The 20547-nt window shown below is 39.6% G+C and overlaps 2 protein-coding genes across 4 annotated transcripts in view; one reads left to right on the forward strand and one right to left on the reverse strand.

The window, feature by feature from the left end:
• rab9b (RAB9B, member RAS oncogene family) lies at positions 1 to 8413 on the forward strand. 2 transcript variants are annotated; one of them, XM_039694120.2, is made up of 2 exons: positions 1 to 91; positions 3320 to 8413. In XM_039694120.2, exon 2 carries the CDS (start codon positions 3342 to 3344, stop codon positions 3948 to 3950), a length of 609 nt encoding a protein of 202 aa, XP_039550054.1. In that variant the 5' UTR covers positions 1 to 91; positions 3320 to 3341; the 3' UTR covers positions 3951 to 8413. The 2 variants fall into 2 exon arrangements, with proteins under 2 accessions (XP_039550054.1, XP_039550055.1); XM_039694121.2 differs by having other exon boundaries at positions 3 to 91; positions 3290 to 8413.
• Positions 8412 to 20547, reverse strand: part of plp1a (proteolipid protein 1a) — a 20393-nt gene continuing 8257 nt past the window's right edge. The window contains exons 4-7 of one of the 2 annotated variants that reach the window (XM_089134678.1): positions 19743 to 19911; positions 18664 to 18737; positions 18493 to 18558; positions 8412 to 8727 (exon numbers count right to left, since the gene is read on the reverse strand). In XM_089134678.1, coding sequence (XP_088990804.1) covers positions 8566 to 8727; positions 18493 to 18558; positions 18664 to 18737; positions 19743 to 19911 — 471 coding nt within the window. In that variant the 3' untranslated portion in view covers positions 8412 to 8565. Of the gene's footprint in view, positions 8728 to 13271; positions 17047 to 18492; positions 18559 to 18663; positions 18738 to 19742; positions 19912 to 20547 lie in introns of those variants that run through there. The other variant, XM_089134679.1, reaches the window with a different exon arrangement.

Below are 20547 nucleotides of genomic sequence, written 5' to 3' on the forward strand. Positions count from 1 at the left end.
CACACTCTTTCTCTCCCTCTGCGAAACACACACACACACGCAGCGCGTGAAATCTCGGCTGACAGCAGCACTGCTCGCGGTACAATATGAGGTAATTCAGAGAGTATTTTTACATCATTGAAGTCTTTTAAAACCAGAGTGATTATTTCCGCAGAGTTGTATTTCTCCTGTGTGTGAGGTCGCGAATGTGTAACAGTGCTGCAGTTAATTTAATAAAGCATCCAAACCTGTGCTAATCATGGGGCTATATAGCTAACGGGGCTGAGGATGTGTGAATAATTAAAAACACCAAAGGCGAACATAAAAATATCAGTTGTGTCTATTAGTCTTGATAAGAGTTGAGTTGGAGTTATTGAAGACAGAGTAATAATGATAAACCATAGCTTGAGCACTCGTATGCTAAAAACACAGCTGTCATGCAGGTTTGCGCATGCGCAGGGAGCGATCATCTGTTTCCTGCTCTTGGTGCATAATATACGGGTTTTCGGTTAAAATATCCAAGTATTTTGACTTGTGTATTTACATTATCCAAAATTCCCCCAAAACTGTTTAAATCCAGAGTAGTCAACTATTTCGCCCTGTGTAATAACGTGTCAGGTCGCATTGGGTTCTCCCATGAAATCGGGTCTCTATCAACTGTCGGTTGATGATTATACAAAGTACATACTAACGATATTAATGTAAAATATGTATAGCTTACTATATAGTGGAAAAAACAATTGAAGGCTATTTATTTTACCGGATAAATTAATTAGGTTAGTCCTTTTAAAAAAAAAAAATCTACTTATCAAATTTAAGACCATAAAAATTCTAGAAAAGTATTAAAAATAGTCTAAACTGTCATTTTTAATATGTAATCTGCTAATTAATTGTAAACTGTTAATCTGCTGTGAATCAATGTCTGTTTATTTAACCTGGAAAGTCAAATGAGCCTTTTACTCATAGACTTTTTAAATGACCGGTAGCTATATTACAGCTTAGAGATCATCTGTGAAGTGTGAACACAACCTTTTCGAAAATACAGATCAATCAGTTCTGGCATTTTCCAATTTCCATAGGAGTTTAACTTCACACTATTAAAAAGTTGCTTATTAGCATGCATATTACTATGATATTGGCTGTTTAAAAGCACATATTAATGCTTTATTCTGCATGACTATTCTACATCCCTTAATCCTAAACTTAACAACTACCTTACTAACTATTGATAAGCATTTATTAGGAGTTTATTGAGGTAAAAGGCATAATAGTGAGAATTGGACTATATTGGAATAGTGATAATTTACTCTCCCGCATGTCATCCAAGATGTTCATGTCTTTCTTTCGTCAGTTGAAAACAAATGAAGGTTTTTAAGGATGTTTCTCAATATAGTGTCTTCAATGGGGTCCAACGGGTCGACGGTCCAGATGTGAGTTTCAGCTTCAAAGTCTCGACAAGATCCAGCTGAGGAATAAGAGTCTGATCTAGACAAACCAGCGACATTTAGAACAAAATACACATATACTTTTAACCACTAATGCTGGTCTTGAACGACCATGACTTCATGCATTACGTAAACGGGTTGAAAGGTCACGTGTGAAGAACAGACCTAGTGTTTACAGAGCGAATGTGAAAAGATTAAGTCAAGTGCCATTTACAAAATAAATAAATTAAAAGGTAAAATAACGATGTTGGTCGATTTAGAAGTTGGAGGAGAAAATGAGATGGAGTTTTTCACCCCACTCTACATTTCTGAACCGAAACATGTGATGTGTGTCGCATCACAGCGCGTGCAAGACCAGCATTAGTGGTTAAAAGTATATAAATGTGTATTTTGTTATAAACAGGGCTCCAGACTAACTTTTCCACTGGTTGAACTGGTGCTACCAACTTTCTCAATTTGATTTGGTCGCACTTTTTTTTTTTTTTTTTTTTTTGCTACATGCCGTTTGCTGAGGCTGTTGTCAATAAAAGCTTTTATTGGACTAATAAGGACGTTTTCAGTTCTGAAACTTACAGGATATTCTTATAATATGATGACCTCTTAGATGTCAAAAGCTCAAGGAAAATTTGATTTCTCAGTTCATCACCCCTTTAATTATCATTGGCAAATTTCAGGATTTTGATGGATTTTGGACAGTAATTGTAATATGCAATTTTAAGCATTTTACATTTTAATTATATACAATTATCTATTTGCGTTTGACCACATACAATTTGAACTCGTACATTCTCAAAAAATGGTCACATATGCAACGAATTTGTTCGCAGTCTGGAACCCTGATAAATGTCCGCTGGTTCGTCTAGATCAGACTCTTACTCCTCGGCTGGATCGCGTCGAGACTTTGAAGCTGCACTGAAACTCACATCTCGACCCGTTGGACCCCATTGAAGTCTCTATATGGAGAAACATCCTGGAACGTTTTCCTCAAAAACGTTCATTTCTTTTCGACCGAAGAAAGGCATGGGGAGAGTATTTAAATTCTGAAGTGAACTACTCCTTTAAAGGGTTAGTTCACCCAAAAACAAAAATTCTGTGAGTATTTACTCACCCTCATGTTGTTCCAACCCCGTAAGACCTTCGTTCATCTTCGGAACACAAATTAAGATATTTAAGATATTAAGATCGCTCCTGCATACTAGTCCATAGGCTTCTTGAGGGCCTCGAAAAGTCATTAAAGTTAAATCGTTAAAATAGTCCAAGTGACTACAGTGGCTCAATCTTAACTTTATCAAACGACGAGAATACTTTTTGTGCGCAAAAACAAACAAAAATAACGACTTTATTTCAACTATTCACTTCCTTCTCTATGGGCCTGTAGTCAGTTAACGTAGTCTGATAGCGTAGAGCTACGTCACACGAAGGCTCACTATTGGCCGATGCTGGTCATGTGTGTGTGATGCGTGTGACGTACAATAACAGAAGCTTACGCTATTAAACTAGTAACCTGACTCAAGGCAGAGGGAGAAATAAACCAATAGTTGAAATAAAGTCGTTATTTTTGTTGTTTTTTGCGCACAAAAAGTGTTCTCGTCATTTGATAAACTTAAGATTGAGCCGCTGTAGTCACTTGGACTATTTTAACGATGTCTTTAATGACTTTTCGAGGCCAGCAAGTGTCATTCCCTCAAGAAGCCAATGGACTAGTATGCAGGAGCGATCTTAATATCTTAAATATCTTGAACGAAGATGAACGAAGGTCTTACGGGGTTGGAACAACATGAGGGTGAGTAAATACTGACAGAATTTTAATTTTTGGGTGAACTAACCCTTTAATGTGTGTTTAATGTGTGTTGTGCTTCATGTAGTGTACGCTTGTGTGCATGTGTGTTTGTCAGGCTGCACTGAGCGCGTGCCGCTATGAGTGGGAAGAGCCTCTTGCTGAAGGTCATTCTGCTGGGGGACGGCGGCGTGGGCAAAAGCTCCCTCATGAACCGCTACGTGACGGACCGCTTCGACTCGCAGTCGTTCCACACCATCGGCGTGGAGTTCCTGAACCGGGACTTGGAGATCGAAGGCCGGCTGGTGACGCTGCAGATCTGGGACACGGCGGGCCAGGAGCGCTTCAAGAGCCTGCGCACGCCCTTTTACCGCGGCGCCGACTGCTGCCTGCTAACCTTCGCCGTGGACGACCTGCAGAGCTTCCAGAACCTGGGCTGCTGGAAGAAGGAGTTCATGTACTACTCGGACGTACGAGACCCCGAGCGCTTCCCCTTCGTGGTGCTGGGAAACAAGGTGGACAAGGAGGAGCGCGAGGTCGGGGAGGACGAGGCCAGGGCGTGGTGTGAGGAGAACGGGTGCTGTCCGTACTTCGAGACCAGCGCTAAAGACGACATGAACGTGGGGGCGGCTTTCGAGGCTGCGGTTCGGGAAGTCCTGGCTAGCGAGGACCCGATTGATCACGCTCTCCTGAGCAGCTCCATCGATCTTCACGGGAACCGTAAAGTGTCTCGCTCGTCCTGTTGCTGAGGTGTCTTTCCAACCGCTCCTGTCGGGTTAGAGTTGAAAGTACCGACTTCAGTTTAAAAAAATCTGTTGAGCGGAATCGTAAACGCCTCTGATTTGGCCGTTGTGTTCACGAGCTCATCGGATATGTCTGTGATTGGCTGTAATGATCAGTGAGCGTTTGAACCGATCCGACCGCTGATAGACGCTCGCGTGTAGCCAATCACAGACACGTTTGATGAGCGCGCGAGTACAACGGCCAATCAGAGGCGGTTACGATTCCACTCAAAGCGCCACATTTTTTAAATTTCAGCCTCGACTTGGTACCGAAGTCGGTACTTTCGTCAACTCTAGCCCGTGTGGACTCGCCCTCTCCCGCTGATGTGCCTGAGAGCTTTCCGGACCGGACGCGTCTCGCGAGCTACACACACTCATCTCCCCACAGTCTGGCACAAAGTAGCGAGCAACGAGCAATCGCATCCAGAATAAAAGTTTGTGTTTACTTAATATATGTGTATGTACTGTGTGTAATTATTTTGTGTAACTCATTTTTCTTTAATACAAGATACTACAAGGTAATTATTCACACATATATTATGTAAACACAAAGTTTTATTCTGGATGTGATTAATCGTGATCTTTCCCCAGTTGAAGGCTTTTCTGCTCGCGGTGTGTGTGTTGAGTTTCAGCGCAGATCGGCCGCTCTTCTACATCCTGCTGTTTTAAATGCACATTACTGTGTTGTGGTACTTGTTTTGTCTGATATTTTATGATGCATAACCTTAGAGAGTGACACATTGTTGACCACTGCTGTCAGTGATATAAGAGAAAGGGCATTTATGTGGTATTGAAAGAAATAAGGCATTTTTAATTTATTTTGCTCATAAGTTATTCTTCGGGTAAAGTCTGATGAGAATATGTTTGGGTCATATTTCAGCACAAATTCACCACATGTTTGATAATGTGTCATTATCATTACACATTTTAAACACATTCTCATTATCGTAATGTAAAAAAACAAACAAAAAAACATTGGATGATCATTACTGTAATATGAAAAAAAAGTTTCATAACATTATTTAAACTGTAAATTATTGTAGCGTTTTTGTTTTTGTATTGTTTCAGTAATGATTAAAAATAATTGTGTCCAGACAGGACAAATTAATTCTAGTACGAAAAACCTTAAAGTTGATTTTGGGATGAAATATGACCATTTCTTCGTTAGATTCACTTACGTTATGGTACGTGTGTGGTAAAACACAACCTCAGATTAGCATATTGCTAACGAGCTACATGTTTCTTTTTCTTTCGATCGAAGTTAACCATTGTTTTGTTTTGTGAGGTACAGAGAGTTGGTGTCAGATATTATTATTATTATTTTTTAATGATTTAGTTTCAGTTGTCAGCCTGTGTTGTGTATATTTGAGCAATTTTACAGTGTCTTATTGAAGGCTGCGCTGAAGAGAGAAAGTCTCTTGTTGTGTGAGGTGTACGTGTTTGTTTGAGGGTGAAGCACAAAGTATACTGTGGTTTTTACATGTGAGAGTGTGCGTAAAGTGTGTCTTTCTTTCGTTTCCGAAATAACTATTTGGCATTTTTGTACACACGCACTCTGAATTTGTTTTGCATTAATCATTCGTTCCACTAGGTGGCAACACTGTCCCGGGCCGTTGTTTTTAACAGAAAAAAAACTAAACTAAAATATGGAAGTTCTTTTCCCACCACAGAATAAAAAATAAAAAGGTAATTGTGACTTTTTACCTCACAATTTTGACTTTTCATCTCCGAATTGTGTGATATAAAGTCACAATTGCATGATATAAAGTCACCAGACTTCTTTTCTTAGAATTGCATGTTTATCTTCCAATTCTGACTTTAGGCCTAGGCAATTGGAAGATAGCCTATAAAGTCACAATCCTGAAAAAAAAAAAAGTTGTTTAGTTTATTTCTCGCAATTCTGACTTTATAACACGCAATTGCGACTTTATATCAATCAATTCTGACATTATTTCTCAGGACATTTCCTGTCAGATGTCAAATAGACGTTTAGAAGATGTCTTTAAGATGTAATGATTTACAATGTAATATGTTAAACTGACATCTTTAAGATGTCTATCAGATATATTAGTAAACAGCAGATGCTTTCCAGATGAAGTGGTCTTTAACAGACATCTTGCAGACGTACCTGTGCTATCTGGGAAGTCACCTGACTTTTTTTCCGCAGAATTGCACGTTTATCTTCCAATTCTGATTTTAAAACAGGCAACTGCGTGATATAAAGTCAGAATTGTGAGATATAAACTCACAATCCTGAAGAAAAGTCTTTTTTTAACATAGATTTGACTTTTTTAGTTTCGTTTATTAATTCTGACTTTATATCACGCAATTCTGACGTTATTTCTCAGAATTGCGAGATATAAAGTCGTAAACTTTTTTAAATGTTTTATTCTGTGGCGAAAACAAGCTTCCATACTAAAGAGACGGAGGCACATCAAAATCCCGGAGACTCCGACAGCAACAGACCCCCGCACTGACCAACGCGTGTGTTATGAATATGATGATTTTTAACGCTCATAACTTCTGGAGAAAAACAGCGCAGACGCTGGGCGAAGATGAAACTTCCCAGAGCGCACGTATCATGCGGAGTAAACTTTGTAAAGGAAACACGTTCGACTGCACTCGTGTGTTTAAAACGCAATATACTTTGTGCTTTATATTCTGTCTCACTGATGGGTAGACACACACAGTTGAACCGTTCAACAACACCGTCTGCAGCTTCACTGGCCCTCATGTTTCCTCAGTTTCAGTTCAGGGTTGATACGAAGCCTAAGCACATGGTACCCAGTATCTTGCACTGACCTTTGACCCTGCTTAGAGGGCACTTTTTTGCATTATAGGTACTTATTTCACTTCTCTCTTTTATAATATCGACTCATTTCCTAGTGCTTTCCGCCATATATGAATGTTTTCTACACCTGTACTGCTACAGCTCGCAGCCTGATGTTCTGACAGCTTTCCACCACTGGTCGTGGTCACATGTTTCCATTTACAGACCTTCGCGTATCATGCATTTGTTATACATGTAAAACACAGGAAATTGTTTGTTGTTACTTGGTTTTTGGTACACTGTGAAATAGATGCAACACTGTGTCAAACTGCTGAACATATTCATTCCTAATATCGGATTGTGTTTTCCAGTAAACGAAGGTACCGAACGTCTGGGTTTACAGTGAAGAAATGTTACGTCAGATCTCGTTACGTGATGGAAAGACTCTTTACGTGTTTCTTTGTTACTAAAGTCTTTTGATTAGTCATAGTCAGTGGAAATGCCAACTTGATAAGTGAACTAAAGCTTTGCAATAAGCAGTGAATCTCACAGAGAAATGTGCAGGGCATGTTTCACCACACGAGCAAAAGAAAGAAATGAAACCATTGCATTCTGATTTTATGACAATTAAACTTTTTTTCGAAAGCAATTACTTGCTAGCTAAATGAAAATCTAGACACAATGATGGACATACAGTACGCATGTGTGTATATTATACATACACTTATATACAGGTCAAACTCCAGAAATTAGAATATCGTGCAAAAGTTTGTGTATTTCAGTAATTCAAATTAATCGATGAAACTAATATATTTAGTATATAACTATATGCTAGAGCCCGACCCATAAAGGATTTTGAAGGCCGATACAGATACAAATATTTGTTGGTTTTAAAATCCGATATATCGGCCGATGTTTAAAAAAAAAATTGCAAGATTTTGACTTTTCAAAAATTTTCAAACTTGCAATTCTTGCAAAAAGTGTGTATCGTCCGGTTTTATTTTATTTTTGAAAAATTAGTCTATCGGCCATTATAACTGCAGTTTGGAAAATGCCGATAATATCGGTCTGCCTCTACTATATGCATGATTATACTTTTCAAAGGGCCAACATTTCTGTATTTAAAATCCTTTTTTTTATTGATTTCATGTGATTATTGAAATTTTCTGAGATTTTGAATTTGGGGTTTTCATAAGCCGTACGCCATAATCATCAAAAAGATAACTTTTGCACGATATTATAATTTTTTTTATGTATTTGGTTGTGAAGTTTATCCTGGATGTTTTTGGTGAGATTCAGTGTTCCTGACGCAGTATTTATCATGTTACAGTTCACAGGAGTGTTGAATTGCATTAATATTAGTGTATTCTTTATTATTTTTCAGCTGTGTGGTGAGTGAATTAAGGGCATTACTGCATTGAATGTACTAACTGTCACTTTCTACCGTGTGATTGGTATAAGCTTGGTACCCCAGTGTTCAATCAATCCTGTATTATTCACTGACATGCTTTAAACGGACCAAATGAGTGTGTGGGAAGCAGGGGTTGTGTTATAATCCCTGACTATGTCTGTTTCACATCATCTCCGATGCAATAAGGAGGTCAAGACTGCTTTACTTTGCAAGAATCCAGTGCGACGAATAAACAAACTGCAACAGCAATCATATAATGTGTGGTTTATGCTTTAACGGTTATAGTTTTAAACAAAACTATGTTAAACAAAATGCTCTGTCCTGTTTAGCCAGGTAACAAACTTTGCAACTCAAATATAGCGTTTGGTTTATAACAAATCAAGTCAATATGTGATCTGGAGTCACACATCTGGTGTGTGAAGATCGTAAGGGGAACGCAGGGTTCCTCTGTGCTCATCTAACACTCGTCCGAAGAGCGCATGTAGTCTCCTCTCCTCCTTCTCTCTGCGATCTCGCTCTGCTAACACGAGCTGCCATGCTGTGAGGTGCAGTGGACAGTGGATCTACAACACAACACACACATTAACACACAACTCCACCCCCGCTGCAAGGCATTGAGCTTTATTCTCCAGTTTTACAGTACCTGTGTGTCTGTACACACACAACTAAATACTGATAGTGATAATAACAGCAAATAACAAACTAAAAAAGTCCTTTGATGAGAGAAAATCACTGATTAATTGAAGAAAAAGAAAGAGTTATACAATAACTACAATAATCTCCTGATAATTAGAGTTACATAACAAAATAGGTCACGGTTCAGATATTTTGTCACAGTCACATGTCGTTCCAAACCTCATTTTTGTTTTGGTCCCCTTAAAAAGATGCTAATATTATCGATTTGACTGCACTGACACAATGGGAACACTACTTGAACTGAGTTGAGCTGAATATAATAACACTTTTGTCTTCTGCGGGGCTGCTTAACTGCTGAAACGGAATTTGTTTTATACTTGATTCATTTTGCAACATTAAAGGGCCGTTCACTAAGAACGCGTGTTTTCATTCCACTGTGCTATTTGTGTGCTATTACTGTGCATTCTTTTTCAGTGCAAACACACACTAGACTGATGTGTTTGAGTGTTGTGCTCACATCTTTTAAAGTTTCTTGCACGTAACACAGCGCTAAAAACAGTGCAGAATTCTAAATACACAGTGTAGCGTTCTACAAACACTGCATAGCATTCTAAAAATACAGCGTAGCTTTCTAAAAACACAGGGTAGCGTTGTAAAAACACAGGCCAGCGTTCTTAAAACACAGGGCAGCGTTGTAAAAACACAGGGCAGCGTTGTAAAAACACAGGGCAGCGTTCTAAAAAAACACAGGGCAGCGTTCTTAAAACACAGGGCAGTCGTAAAAACACAGTGCAGAATTCTAAATACACAGTGTAGCGTTCTACAAACACTGCATAGCGTTCTAAAAATACAGCGTAGCGTTCTAAAAAAACACAGGGCAGCGTTCTTAAAACAGCGCAGCATTCTAAAAACACAGGGCAGTGTTGTAAAAACACAGGGCAGCGTTGTAAAAACATAGGGCAGCGTTCTAAACACACAGGGCAGCGTTCTAAAAACACAAGGCAGCGTTCTAAAAACACAGGGCAGCGTTGTAAAAACACAGGGCAGCGTTCTAAAAAAACACAGGGCAGCGTTGTAAAAACACAGGGCAGCGTTCTAAAAACACAGGGCAGCGTTCTAAAAACACAGGGCAGCGTTCTAAAAAAACACAGGGCAGCGTTGTAAAAACACAGGGCAGCGTTCTAAAAACACAGGGCAGCGTTCTAAAAACACAGGGCAGCGTTGTAAAAACACAGGGCAGCATTGTAAAAACACAGGGCAGCGTTCTAAAAAAACACAGGGCAGCGTTGTAAAAACACAGGGCAGCGTTGTAAAAACACAGGGCAGCGTTCTAAAAACACAAGGCAGCGTTGTAAAAACAGGGCAGCGTTGTAAAAACACAGGGCAGCGTTCTAAAAAAACACAGGGCAGCGTTCTAAAAACACAGGGCAGCGTTGTAAAAACACAGGGCAGCGTTCTAAAAAAACACAGGGCAGCGTTCTAAAAAAACACAGGGCAGCGTTCTTAAAACACAGGGCAGCGTTCTAAAAAAACACAGGGCAGCGTTGTAAAAACACAGGGCAGCATTCTAAAAACACAGGGCAGCATTGTAAAAACACAGGGCAGCATTCTAAAAACACAGGGCAGCGTTGTAAAAACACAGGGCAGCATTCTAAAAACACAGGGCAGCGTTCTAAAAACACAGGGCAGCGTTGTAAAAACACAGGGCAGCGTTCTAAAAACACAGGGCAGCGTTGTAAAAACACAGGGCAGCGTTCTAAAAACACAGGGCAGCGTTGTAAAAACACAGGGCAGCGTTCTAAAAACACAGCGCAGCGTTGTAAAAACACAGGGCAGCGTTCTAAAAACAGGGCAGCGTTCTAAAAAAACACAGGGCAGCGTTGTAAAAACACAGGGCAGCGTTGTAAAAACACAGGGCAGCGTTCTAAAAACACAAGGCAGCGTTGTAAAAACAGGGCAGCGTTGTAAAAACACAGGGCAGCGTTCTAAAAAAACACAGGGCAGCGTTCTAAAAACACAGGGCAGCGTTGTAAAAACACAGGGCAGCGTTCTAAAAAAACACAGGGCAGCGTTCTTAAAACACAGGGCAGCGTTCTAAAAAAACACAGGGCAGCGTTCTAAAAAAACACAGGGCAGCGTTCTTAAAACACAGGGCAGCGTTCTAAAAAAACACAGGGCAGCGTTGTAAAAACACAGGGCAGCATTCTAAAAACACAGGGCAGCATTGTAAAAACACAGGGCAGCATTCTAAAAACACAGGGCAGCATTCTAAAAACACAGGGCAGCATTCTAAAAACACAGGGCAGCGTTCTAAAAACACAGGGCAGCATTGTAAAAACACAGGGCAGCGTTCTAAAAACACAGGGCAGCGTTGTAAAAACACAGGGCAGCGTTCTAAAAACACAGCGCAGCGTTGTAAAAACACAGGGCAGCATTGTAAAAACACAGGGCAGCATTCTAAAAACACAGGGCAGCGTTCTAAAAACACAGGGCAGCGTTGTAAAAACACAGGGCAGCGTTCTAAAAACACAGGGCAGCGTTGTAAAAACACAGGGCAGCGTTCTAAAAACACAGGGCAGCGTTGTAAAAACACAGGGCAGCGTTGTAAAAACAGGGCAGCGTTCTAAAAACACAGGCCAGCGTTGTAAAAACACAGGCCAGCGTTCTAAAAACACAGGGCAGCGTTCTAAAAACACAGCGCAGCGTTCTAAAAAAACACGGCAGCGTTGTAAAAACACAGGGCAGCGTTGTAAAAACAGGGCAGCGTTCTAAAAACACAGCGCAGCGTTCTAAAAACACAGCGCAGCGTTCTAAAAAAACACGGCAGCGTTGTAAAAACACAGGGCAGCGTTCTTAAAACAGCACAGCATTCTAAAAACACAGGGCAGCGTTCTAAAAACACAGCACGCGCAGTGTTCTATAAACACAGCGTAGCATTCTAAAAACACAGCGTAGTGTTCTAAAAACAGCATAGCATTCTAAAAACACAGGGCAGCGTTCTATAAACAGAGTAGTGTTCTAAAAACACAGCGTAGCGTTCTAAAAACAGCCTAGTGTTCTAAAAACACAGCGTAGCGTTCTAAAAACAGCCTAGTGTTCTAAAAACACAGCGTAGCGTTCTAAAAACACAGCACAGAATTCTAAAAACACAGGCTAGCATTCTAAAAACACAGCGTAGTATTCTAAAAACACAGCACAGAATTCTAAAAACACAGGCTAGCATTCTAAACACACAGCGTAGCATTCTAAAAACACAGGGCAGCGTTCTAAAAACACAGGGCAGCGTTGTAAAAACACAGGGCAGCGTTCTAAAAACACAGCGCAGCATTCTAAAAAAACACGGCAGCGTTGTAAAAACACAGGGCAGCGTTGTAAAAACACAGGGCAGCGTTGTAAAAACACAGGGCAGCGTTCTAAAAACACAGGGCAGCGTTCTAAAAACACAGCGCAGCGTTCTAAAAAAACACGGCAGCGTTGTAAAAACACAGGGCAGCGTTGTAAAAACACAAGCCAGTGTTCTTAAAACACAGCGCAGCGTTCTAAAAACACAGTGCAGCGTTCTAAAAAAACACGGCAGCGTTGTAAAAACACAGGGCAGCGTTCTTAAAACAGCACAGCATTCTAAAAACACAGGGCAGCGTTCTAAAAACACAGCGCGCGCAGTGTTCTATAAACACAGCGTAGCATTCTAAAAACACAGCGTAGCGTTCTAAAAACAGCATAGCATTCTAAAAACACAGGGCAGTGTTCTATAAACAGAGTAGTGTTCTAAAAACACAGCGTAGCGTTCTAAAAACAGCCTAGTGTTCTAAAAACACAGCGTAGCGTTCTAAAAACAGCCTAGTGTTCTAAAAACACAGCGTAGCGTTCTAAAAACACAGCCTAGCATTCTAAAAATAGCCTAGTGTTCTAAAAACAGTGTAGCATTCTAAAAACACAGGGCAGCGTTCTAAAAAAACACAGCGTAGTATTCTAAAAACACAGCACAGAATTCTAAAAACACAGGCTAGCATTCTAAACACACAGCGTAGCATTCTAAAAACACAGGGCAGCGTTCTAAAAACACAGCGTAGCGTTCTAAAAACAGCGCAGAATTCTAAAAACACAGCCTACGTTCTAAAAACACAGCGCAGAATTCTAAAGACACGGCGTTCTAAAAACATGGTCTTCTAAAGACATGGTGTTCTAAAGATATAGCGTGATAAACACAGCATTCTAAAGACAGCATTCTAAAAACATGGCCCTCAAGTTATAATAAGTTCAACTTTTAAAAAGTTCCGCTTTTTTTTGTTCCACTGACCTCATCTCGCATTTTTAACAGCAACCAGCTGAAGAAGCCCCAACACTGTTATTTTCCTGTTTATTAATGTGAACCTGCTTAGTTTGAAACAATCCTTATATGAAGCTCTATATTAACTAAATGTGATCACTTGAGTATACATTTTTAGTGATATTTCTAAGAATGTTCACGCTGTTCTTTTTCAAACAGGAATAGCAAGCAAAAGCTCCATCATGACATAAAGGCGTAATTAAAGTTGTCCATATAATTTCAAGTCTTCTATGATGGATCCTGACAGGATTGTTTTCAAATTACTCAAAATTGCATTGAGCTAAATTTGAATAGGAGGAAGCACAAATGAGATGAAAACCCATGGTAAAGGGCATGTTTTTTCCAGGGAAATAAAAAAAATCTTAGATTTAGTGCGAGTTCAGAAGACTTGGAATATAGTGCATACTTCACTGCCTAACATTGTTTTTTAGTGAGGCGGTTTGAAACGACGTATGGCGATTCACTGATGACCGTTTTCATTTGTGAACTATTTAGGTGAACTACTGCTTTAAATCTACACTAGAATCCTGCTGTCACCAAACACTAGGGGGCGATCAAGCAGCCAACAAAACACTTTCATTGTAAAAAAAAAAAAGTTCAAATAATCAATCCCTGAATTGGTTAACTTTTGTTATGAAAAAAAAAAAATCTATATACAGAAAACAAAACTAAATTAAGCTACGGCTAGGAAGACTTTTCTACATTTTTGCTCTCAATTATGAGTGAAATATCCCAGGCGTGAAACACTATTAGCACTGACACCCTCTATGCATTAGACATCATTTGCCCCATCTGTGCACAGGCTTTTATTCAAGCGGCTGAAAGTCCCAGAAGCCTCTTTGTGCGCGGGCGATATCTTGTGACGCGTAAACTGACCCCTGTGGAGTGGGCTTTCCTCCAACAAAGAGGGGCGGGTCCATTGTTTAGGCTTTACTCAGTCCTTTCAAGAGACTGTGAGAAAAAAGTTCTGGGGTCACACATTGCTGTCTCTCTTTCCATGGCAACCAGATGTGAGGGATGGTCACCATGGAAACCAGGGATCACCACGATTGAGGGTCTAAAAATCTGATGTTGTGGTATTACAACCCAATGGTTTTGTTGGTACCACTTTATTTTACGGTGTCCTTGTTACATGCTACATACTTAGAGTAAATTAAAATTTACATTTAGCTGATGCTTTTATCCAAAGCGACTTAGAATTGCTATATATGTCAGAGGTCGCACGCCTCTGGAGCAACTAGGGGTTAAGTGTCTTGCTCAGGGACACATTGGTGTCTCACAGTGGATTCGAACCCGGGACTCTCACACCAAAGGCATGTGTCTTATCCACTGAGCCATCACCACCACCAAGCTTAATAACATGCACCTAACTTTATAGTAAGTACATGTAGTTAATTATTACTCATTACTTAAATGCATAATTGTAACACGGACACCTCAATAATAAAGTTGTAGCCATTTTGTTTTTTATTTTCTAAAGCTGTCCAATCAAGTAATTTCAGTCATGAATAGACCAGCAGACGGCGTCAAATGGACTGTAAACTAATATTTCATAAAGAAACAATCAAACTATCCTGCTATTGACCTCATGTAGCTCCACCCCTTTTCAGCTCTGTGCTCGTTGTGTCCGGTCTTCCGGTTTGTATTCCCACAGCATGAAAATCTTCCTGGTCTTCTGACATTTCTTATGACATCGGCTTCAAACATTACAATGCTAAACTTTCGTTAACTCAACAGTAAGTAGATCCACTTCAGCTAGTTACTCTTCGACAGCGATCTAAAGAGCACTTGTTTCTCTGGCATGTAAAGTCTATAGCATAGATATGTATACGTAGATGCCATATTAGACATGTCGGCGCTCCCGCCATCTTGGAACAGTCAGCATTTTGTCACTCACCGTAAGAATTAAAGCTGGTTTTATTATGAAGCACTTTGGCAATAGCACCTCAATGCAGAACATGAGAACCACGGGGAGGAGTCGGATCACGATCCAAGGGGTGGAGACGGGTAGGATTAGGGTTGGGTTTAGGGATCAGGGGGCGGAGTTGGTTAGGTTTAGGTGTATGTAAGGTGGGAGGAGTTGGATCTGGATCCGACTCCTCCCCATGGATTTCATGTTCCGCAGTGAGGACCATCTCCACTTTGGTCGATCGGATCACGTGGTTTTCGCCAAATACATTTGTAAACAGGGTCTAAAACATTTTGAGCTTGTCCACTTCCCAGACAGCAACATAAGCCACGTTTCCACCGCAATTACCAGGAACTATTTCACCCAGGAACTTCTTTCATAGGAACTTTTTTTGCCCCAGACCGCTTGCTTACTGCGTTTACACCGCGAACCAAAGTTCCTAGTTCCTGGGGAAAGTTCCTGGGGTGGAAACGCTCATGGGGTCGAATGCGTTGAAACAGCCATAAAAAATCGTCTGCTCTCCTGATCTAATGAGTGAACATTATGGGAAGAACGGTAACCAGACAGGAGATAAACTTTGTTGGCTGGAGACCCAAGTTTGGTTTGAAGATGAAAAACGTACCAAGCACAAAGTTCTCTCACCATTTCTGATCTCTGACACACACTCACAGCGTTCGGCTGGTCTTGCGGTCTCCGGGCGCGTTCATATGTAAATTGCATGAGCTTATTTTGTCCATTAGATCGAAAGATCTGAAAACCTATTCCATTTCCCGCCTATAGACAATGACAGTGGACAGAAGTGGTTGAAAGTGGACAAAAGAGACGGATTAAAACACTGGGTGTAAACGGGAATGTGTCTTATTCGTCTACTTGTGATCCGATCGAACAAAACACACCTTAACACCAGGAGTAAACAGGGCCAGTGATGCCACGACATTGCACAGCTTCTCGTTGTGAAACTACCCAGATTTAAATTCCTAAAGAAATGGGAGAACCTTTCACAGATGAGAATGTGTTGGTTTGTCTCAATGTTTTTACTTATATTATGGTAACTTTTTAATGTCATGTTAGCTGACGCCTTCATCTTGTCTTATTGTGTTAGTTCAGTAAAATCATCTGCTGAAGTCTATTTCATATATAGATATTCATTCAAAAAGTTACAGACGCCCAATCAACTTGCTCTCAAATGTTCATGGACCTGCTTTGACTGTTCCAATATGGCGGACCTCTTATGTAAAGCGACTCATAGAAACTGCCACTAATGAGGCATATATGTACATCTATGATCTATAATATCACATCTCAAAAACAAAAAATTATAAAGGGTAAAAAATGGAATCCAATGCTTATAGTTGACTTCAAGTTGTGTTGGCATGATCACAGTCGTTAGCTCTGTGTAACAAAACTAGCCCGGTAAAATGATCAAAACTCAAAATATGCCACCCCATAGATAAATATTTTACAGTCAGTGTTTTACAGTCAGTTCAAAATCACTATCTAGGCCTATGCTAGGTCATAAGTTGACTGTATAGTTTAGTTGTGTACTGCTGAAGAAGAATATTGATAAAGTTGGCTTGAAAACATGAAAAAAACGACTTGTTTAGCTGGATTATGAGGCGACTGAGACCAAAACTACAACTGCCGTCATTCGTTGTAGCAGCACAAGAATGAAAAATACATGGATCTTTTGCACACCCGTTTTGTATAACGTCCCAGAAGACTTGAAGGCAGAATACTTCCCCTGGTGGACGGGAGGGGTATAGGTGGAAAAAGGAGATAGTTTGGAGAAAAGATTTCAAAATCTAAACCCTTAAATCCAAATATGTAAAAAACAGCCAGGAAACGGTGTTGTGGAAAAGCACGAGATGAGAAATAGTGCTGTTATTGAGGGTAGAGGGACCAGTGGACACCAGGACAGAAGAGATGTTAACACCGCGGACTGATGCCTTTCCTCCCCAGATACCGCAGAACCGCAAAGTTATAGGTGGTGGACACAGTATATGTGAGCTGAAGACAGAAAGACAGAAACAAAAGATAAAACCAATCAGAAAAACCCAACCCACAATGCTAATGTTCTGGGTGGTTGTTACTTAGGGGTGTGATGAGATCTCATGTGGACAGTAACAAAGTAAATTTACTTGAGTACCGTCCTTAAAGGAGTAGTTTACTTTTCAAAAAAACTTTTGCTGATAATTTCCTCACCCCCATGTCAACCAAGATGTCCATGTCTTTCTTTATTCAGTCGAAAAGAAATTAAGGTTTTTGATGAAAACATTCAGGATTTTCTCCATATAATGGACTTCAATGGGAACCAAACGGTTCAAGGTCCAAAAGACAGTTTCAGTGCAAACTGTTCAAAGGGCTTTAAACGATTCCAGACGATGAATAAGGGTCTTATCAAGCGAAACAATCACTCATTAATTAAATATTTCAAACAAATCTTTTTCTCGTTCGCTGAATGAACCAAATGACTCGGAAAAAGATTCATTCATTTTGATGAATGAGTTCGAACAGGAGAGTCACAAACGCGCATCACAGAACAGAGCAAGGCAAGCATTTGAGCTTATAAAACTTAAACTTTGTTATTTATTTATTAAATGAGCGATCGTTTTGCTTGATAAGACCCTTATTCATCATCTGGAATCGTTTAAAGCCCTTTGAACAGTTTGCACTGAAACTGTCTTTTGGCCCTTGGACCGTTTGGTCCCCATTGAAGTCCATTATATGGAGGAAAATCCTGGAATGTTTTCATCAAAAACCTTCATTTCTTTTCGACTGAAGAAAGAAAGACATGGACATCTTGGATGACATGGGGGCGAGTAAATTAATCAGCAAAAGTTTTTTCATAAGTGAACTACTCCTTTACTTTAAAGGGTTAGTTCACCCAAAAAATGAAAATTCTGTCATTATTTACTCACCCTCATGTTGTTCCAAACCTCTATGTGTTTATTTGTTCGGCTGAACACAAAGGAAGGTATTTGGAAGAATGTTTTAATCATATAGATCTCATTCCCCATTGACTACCATTCCTACTATGGAAGTCAATGGGGATTGAGATCTGTTTCATTAAAACATTCTTCCAAATATCTTCCTTTGTGTTCAGCCGAACGAATAAACACATAGAGGTTTGGAACAACATGAGGGTGAGTAAATACTGACAGAATTTTCATTTTTGAGTGAACTAACCTTTTAATGAAAATCACATTGCACTTTATAAGAAAGCTCAGCAGAAACTCAAACGTCAGATATGAGAAAGTCACATGTGCGGTCATGACATTTTCACAGTGCTCCCTCCAAACGCGAAATAAGCGGTTCTCACAATCATCCAAGGCATTTGAGAACAATAAATGACAGCCAGCCCTTTAATAAATGCAGGGAGAGAATTCCTCGACACCTACAGGAATGGCGTCATGAAAACACACTGTGATTGTGTTCAGTTCTGCACACACTCACCAGAGCCAAGACCGTCATCCCCGCTCCAGCGAAGGCAGCGATGTACAGGTCATAGGTCAAGAAAAACTGGAAAACAAGTCAGAAACGAAACGTGACGTCCTGAACACTCAATGTTTGATCTCAGCTTCGAGGAAGTTTTCTAAGGAGTTAGGGCAAGGCACTGAATCTTACCTCTCTTGTCTTGCACACATTCGACAGGGTCATCCCACAAACCTTTCCTGGGACTGCGTTCCATGGAAGTAAACCTTAGAGAGACAGAGACACAACACACTGTAACAGCATGAAAGAGATCAAGGCACAATTTTACAGTTTTATTGAGATTTACATTTACACACGTGGGTCAATGACAAATAATAATGCCCAAAATGGACAAATCTTTTTTTTTTCAATCTAGGTTACTTACACGCCAAGTTCCTAGAAATGTCCTCTGTGTATTTGGTTTATTATGGCGATGGACGTATATTCTTTTTACAAAAAAATTACTAGTAGTGACTCTAAAATGTCAAGCAAGTATCCTACTTTCCACCTTATATTTTGAACATCATTATTAAGGTAAGAAAAATGATTTTAAATAATTGTTATTTATTACTAATTCGATTTTTAGACACACCTATGGAATATTTTCGCCATTAAAAGGGTAATTGTTTTATTCTGTGGGAGAAAGCTTGTCACCTTATGAGAACTAAAATTGACCTCACATGTCATAAAAAGGTTGAATTATTATATTTTATATTTTTTAGAGACATAAATTATTGACCTTGACACACAGTCTCTATGACATACTCTCCAGTTTTGTGTTTTTAAAAATACGTATTTTAAAAATATCAATATTGTATTAAAAAAAAAAAAAAAAGAAAAAAAAAAAACATCAAACCAAATAATTCCTTTTCAAAAAACGCCTTCTTTTATTGGGTTTTTATCTTAATTATGATGTCAGGATAGTTGACTGCAAAATAAACATTTTAATTTGTAAATTAAAAACATGTTTCAAGCCAGCAGGAAGGCTTAAATTGAAAATTAAACATTTGAGAAGCACACACACATGGCGAATGCACAAAATAGCACCTCATGTGGCAATGCACGTGAATTAAGTGATCTGACACATTTCAGATAACAGCAAAATGTGAAATCAAGTGTTTCTTTTTCATACGCTGCTTTCCGGAGAACATCAGGACACTTCATCAACAGGATTATTACAGAGCTGTGATATCTGATGTCCAAACTGTTTGAATGCATCGTGGGGTCATTACCGTACTGTCTGGTGTCAATGCACAGCTGGTTGATGCTGGAGGGCGTTTCAGAGAGGAAGTTGATAGTCTGACAGGTGTTTGCCATGTTGTAGAAGAAATACACGGGAATCGCAGACAGGGAGAACACCAGCAACCAGACAACAACCAGGACATATGTGATCACGATGAACTGTGGGACGAATGCATACACATATCAGTTTGATGCATTTTATTTTAATTCAATAGTATTTAAAGGAGTAGTTCACTTTAAAAAAAAAAAAAAAAACGTTTGCTGATAATTTACTCACCCCCATGTGATCCAAGATGTCATGTCTTTCTTTCTTCAGTCAAAAAGAAATTAAGGTTTTTAATGAAAACATTCCAGGATTTTCTCCATATAATGGACTTCAATGGGAACCAAACGGTTCAAGGTCTAAATGAGTTTCAGTGCAAACGGTTCAAAGGGCTTTAAACGATTCCAGACGATGAATAAGGGTCTTATCAAGCGAAACGATCGCTCATTTAATAAATAAATAACAAAGTTTAAGTTTTATAAGCTCAAATGCTCGCCTTGCTCTCTTCTGTGACTCTCCTGTTCGAACTCGTTCATCAAAATGAACGAATCTTTTTTCGAATCATGACTGGAAGGGTCCTAGACAAGACTCTTATTCATCGTCTGGAATCGTTTAAAGCCCTTTGAACAATTTGCACTGAAACTGTCTTTTGGACCTTGAACCGTTTGGTTCCCATTGAAGTCCATTATATGGAGAATTATGGACTTCAATGGGAGTCCATAATACTCCATATAATGGACTTCATTATATGG

The sequence above is a fragment of the Pimephales promelas genome, chromosome 9 (assembly GCF_988280905.1).
Source record: "Pimephales promelas chromosome 9, fPimPro1.hap1.1, whole genome shotgun sequence".
Lineage (NCBI taxonomy): Eukaryota > Metazoa > Chordata > Actinopteri > Cypriniformes > Leuciscidae > Pimephales > Pimephales promelas.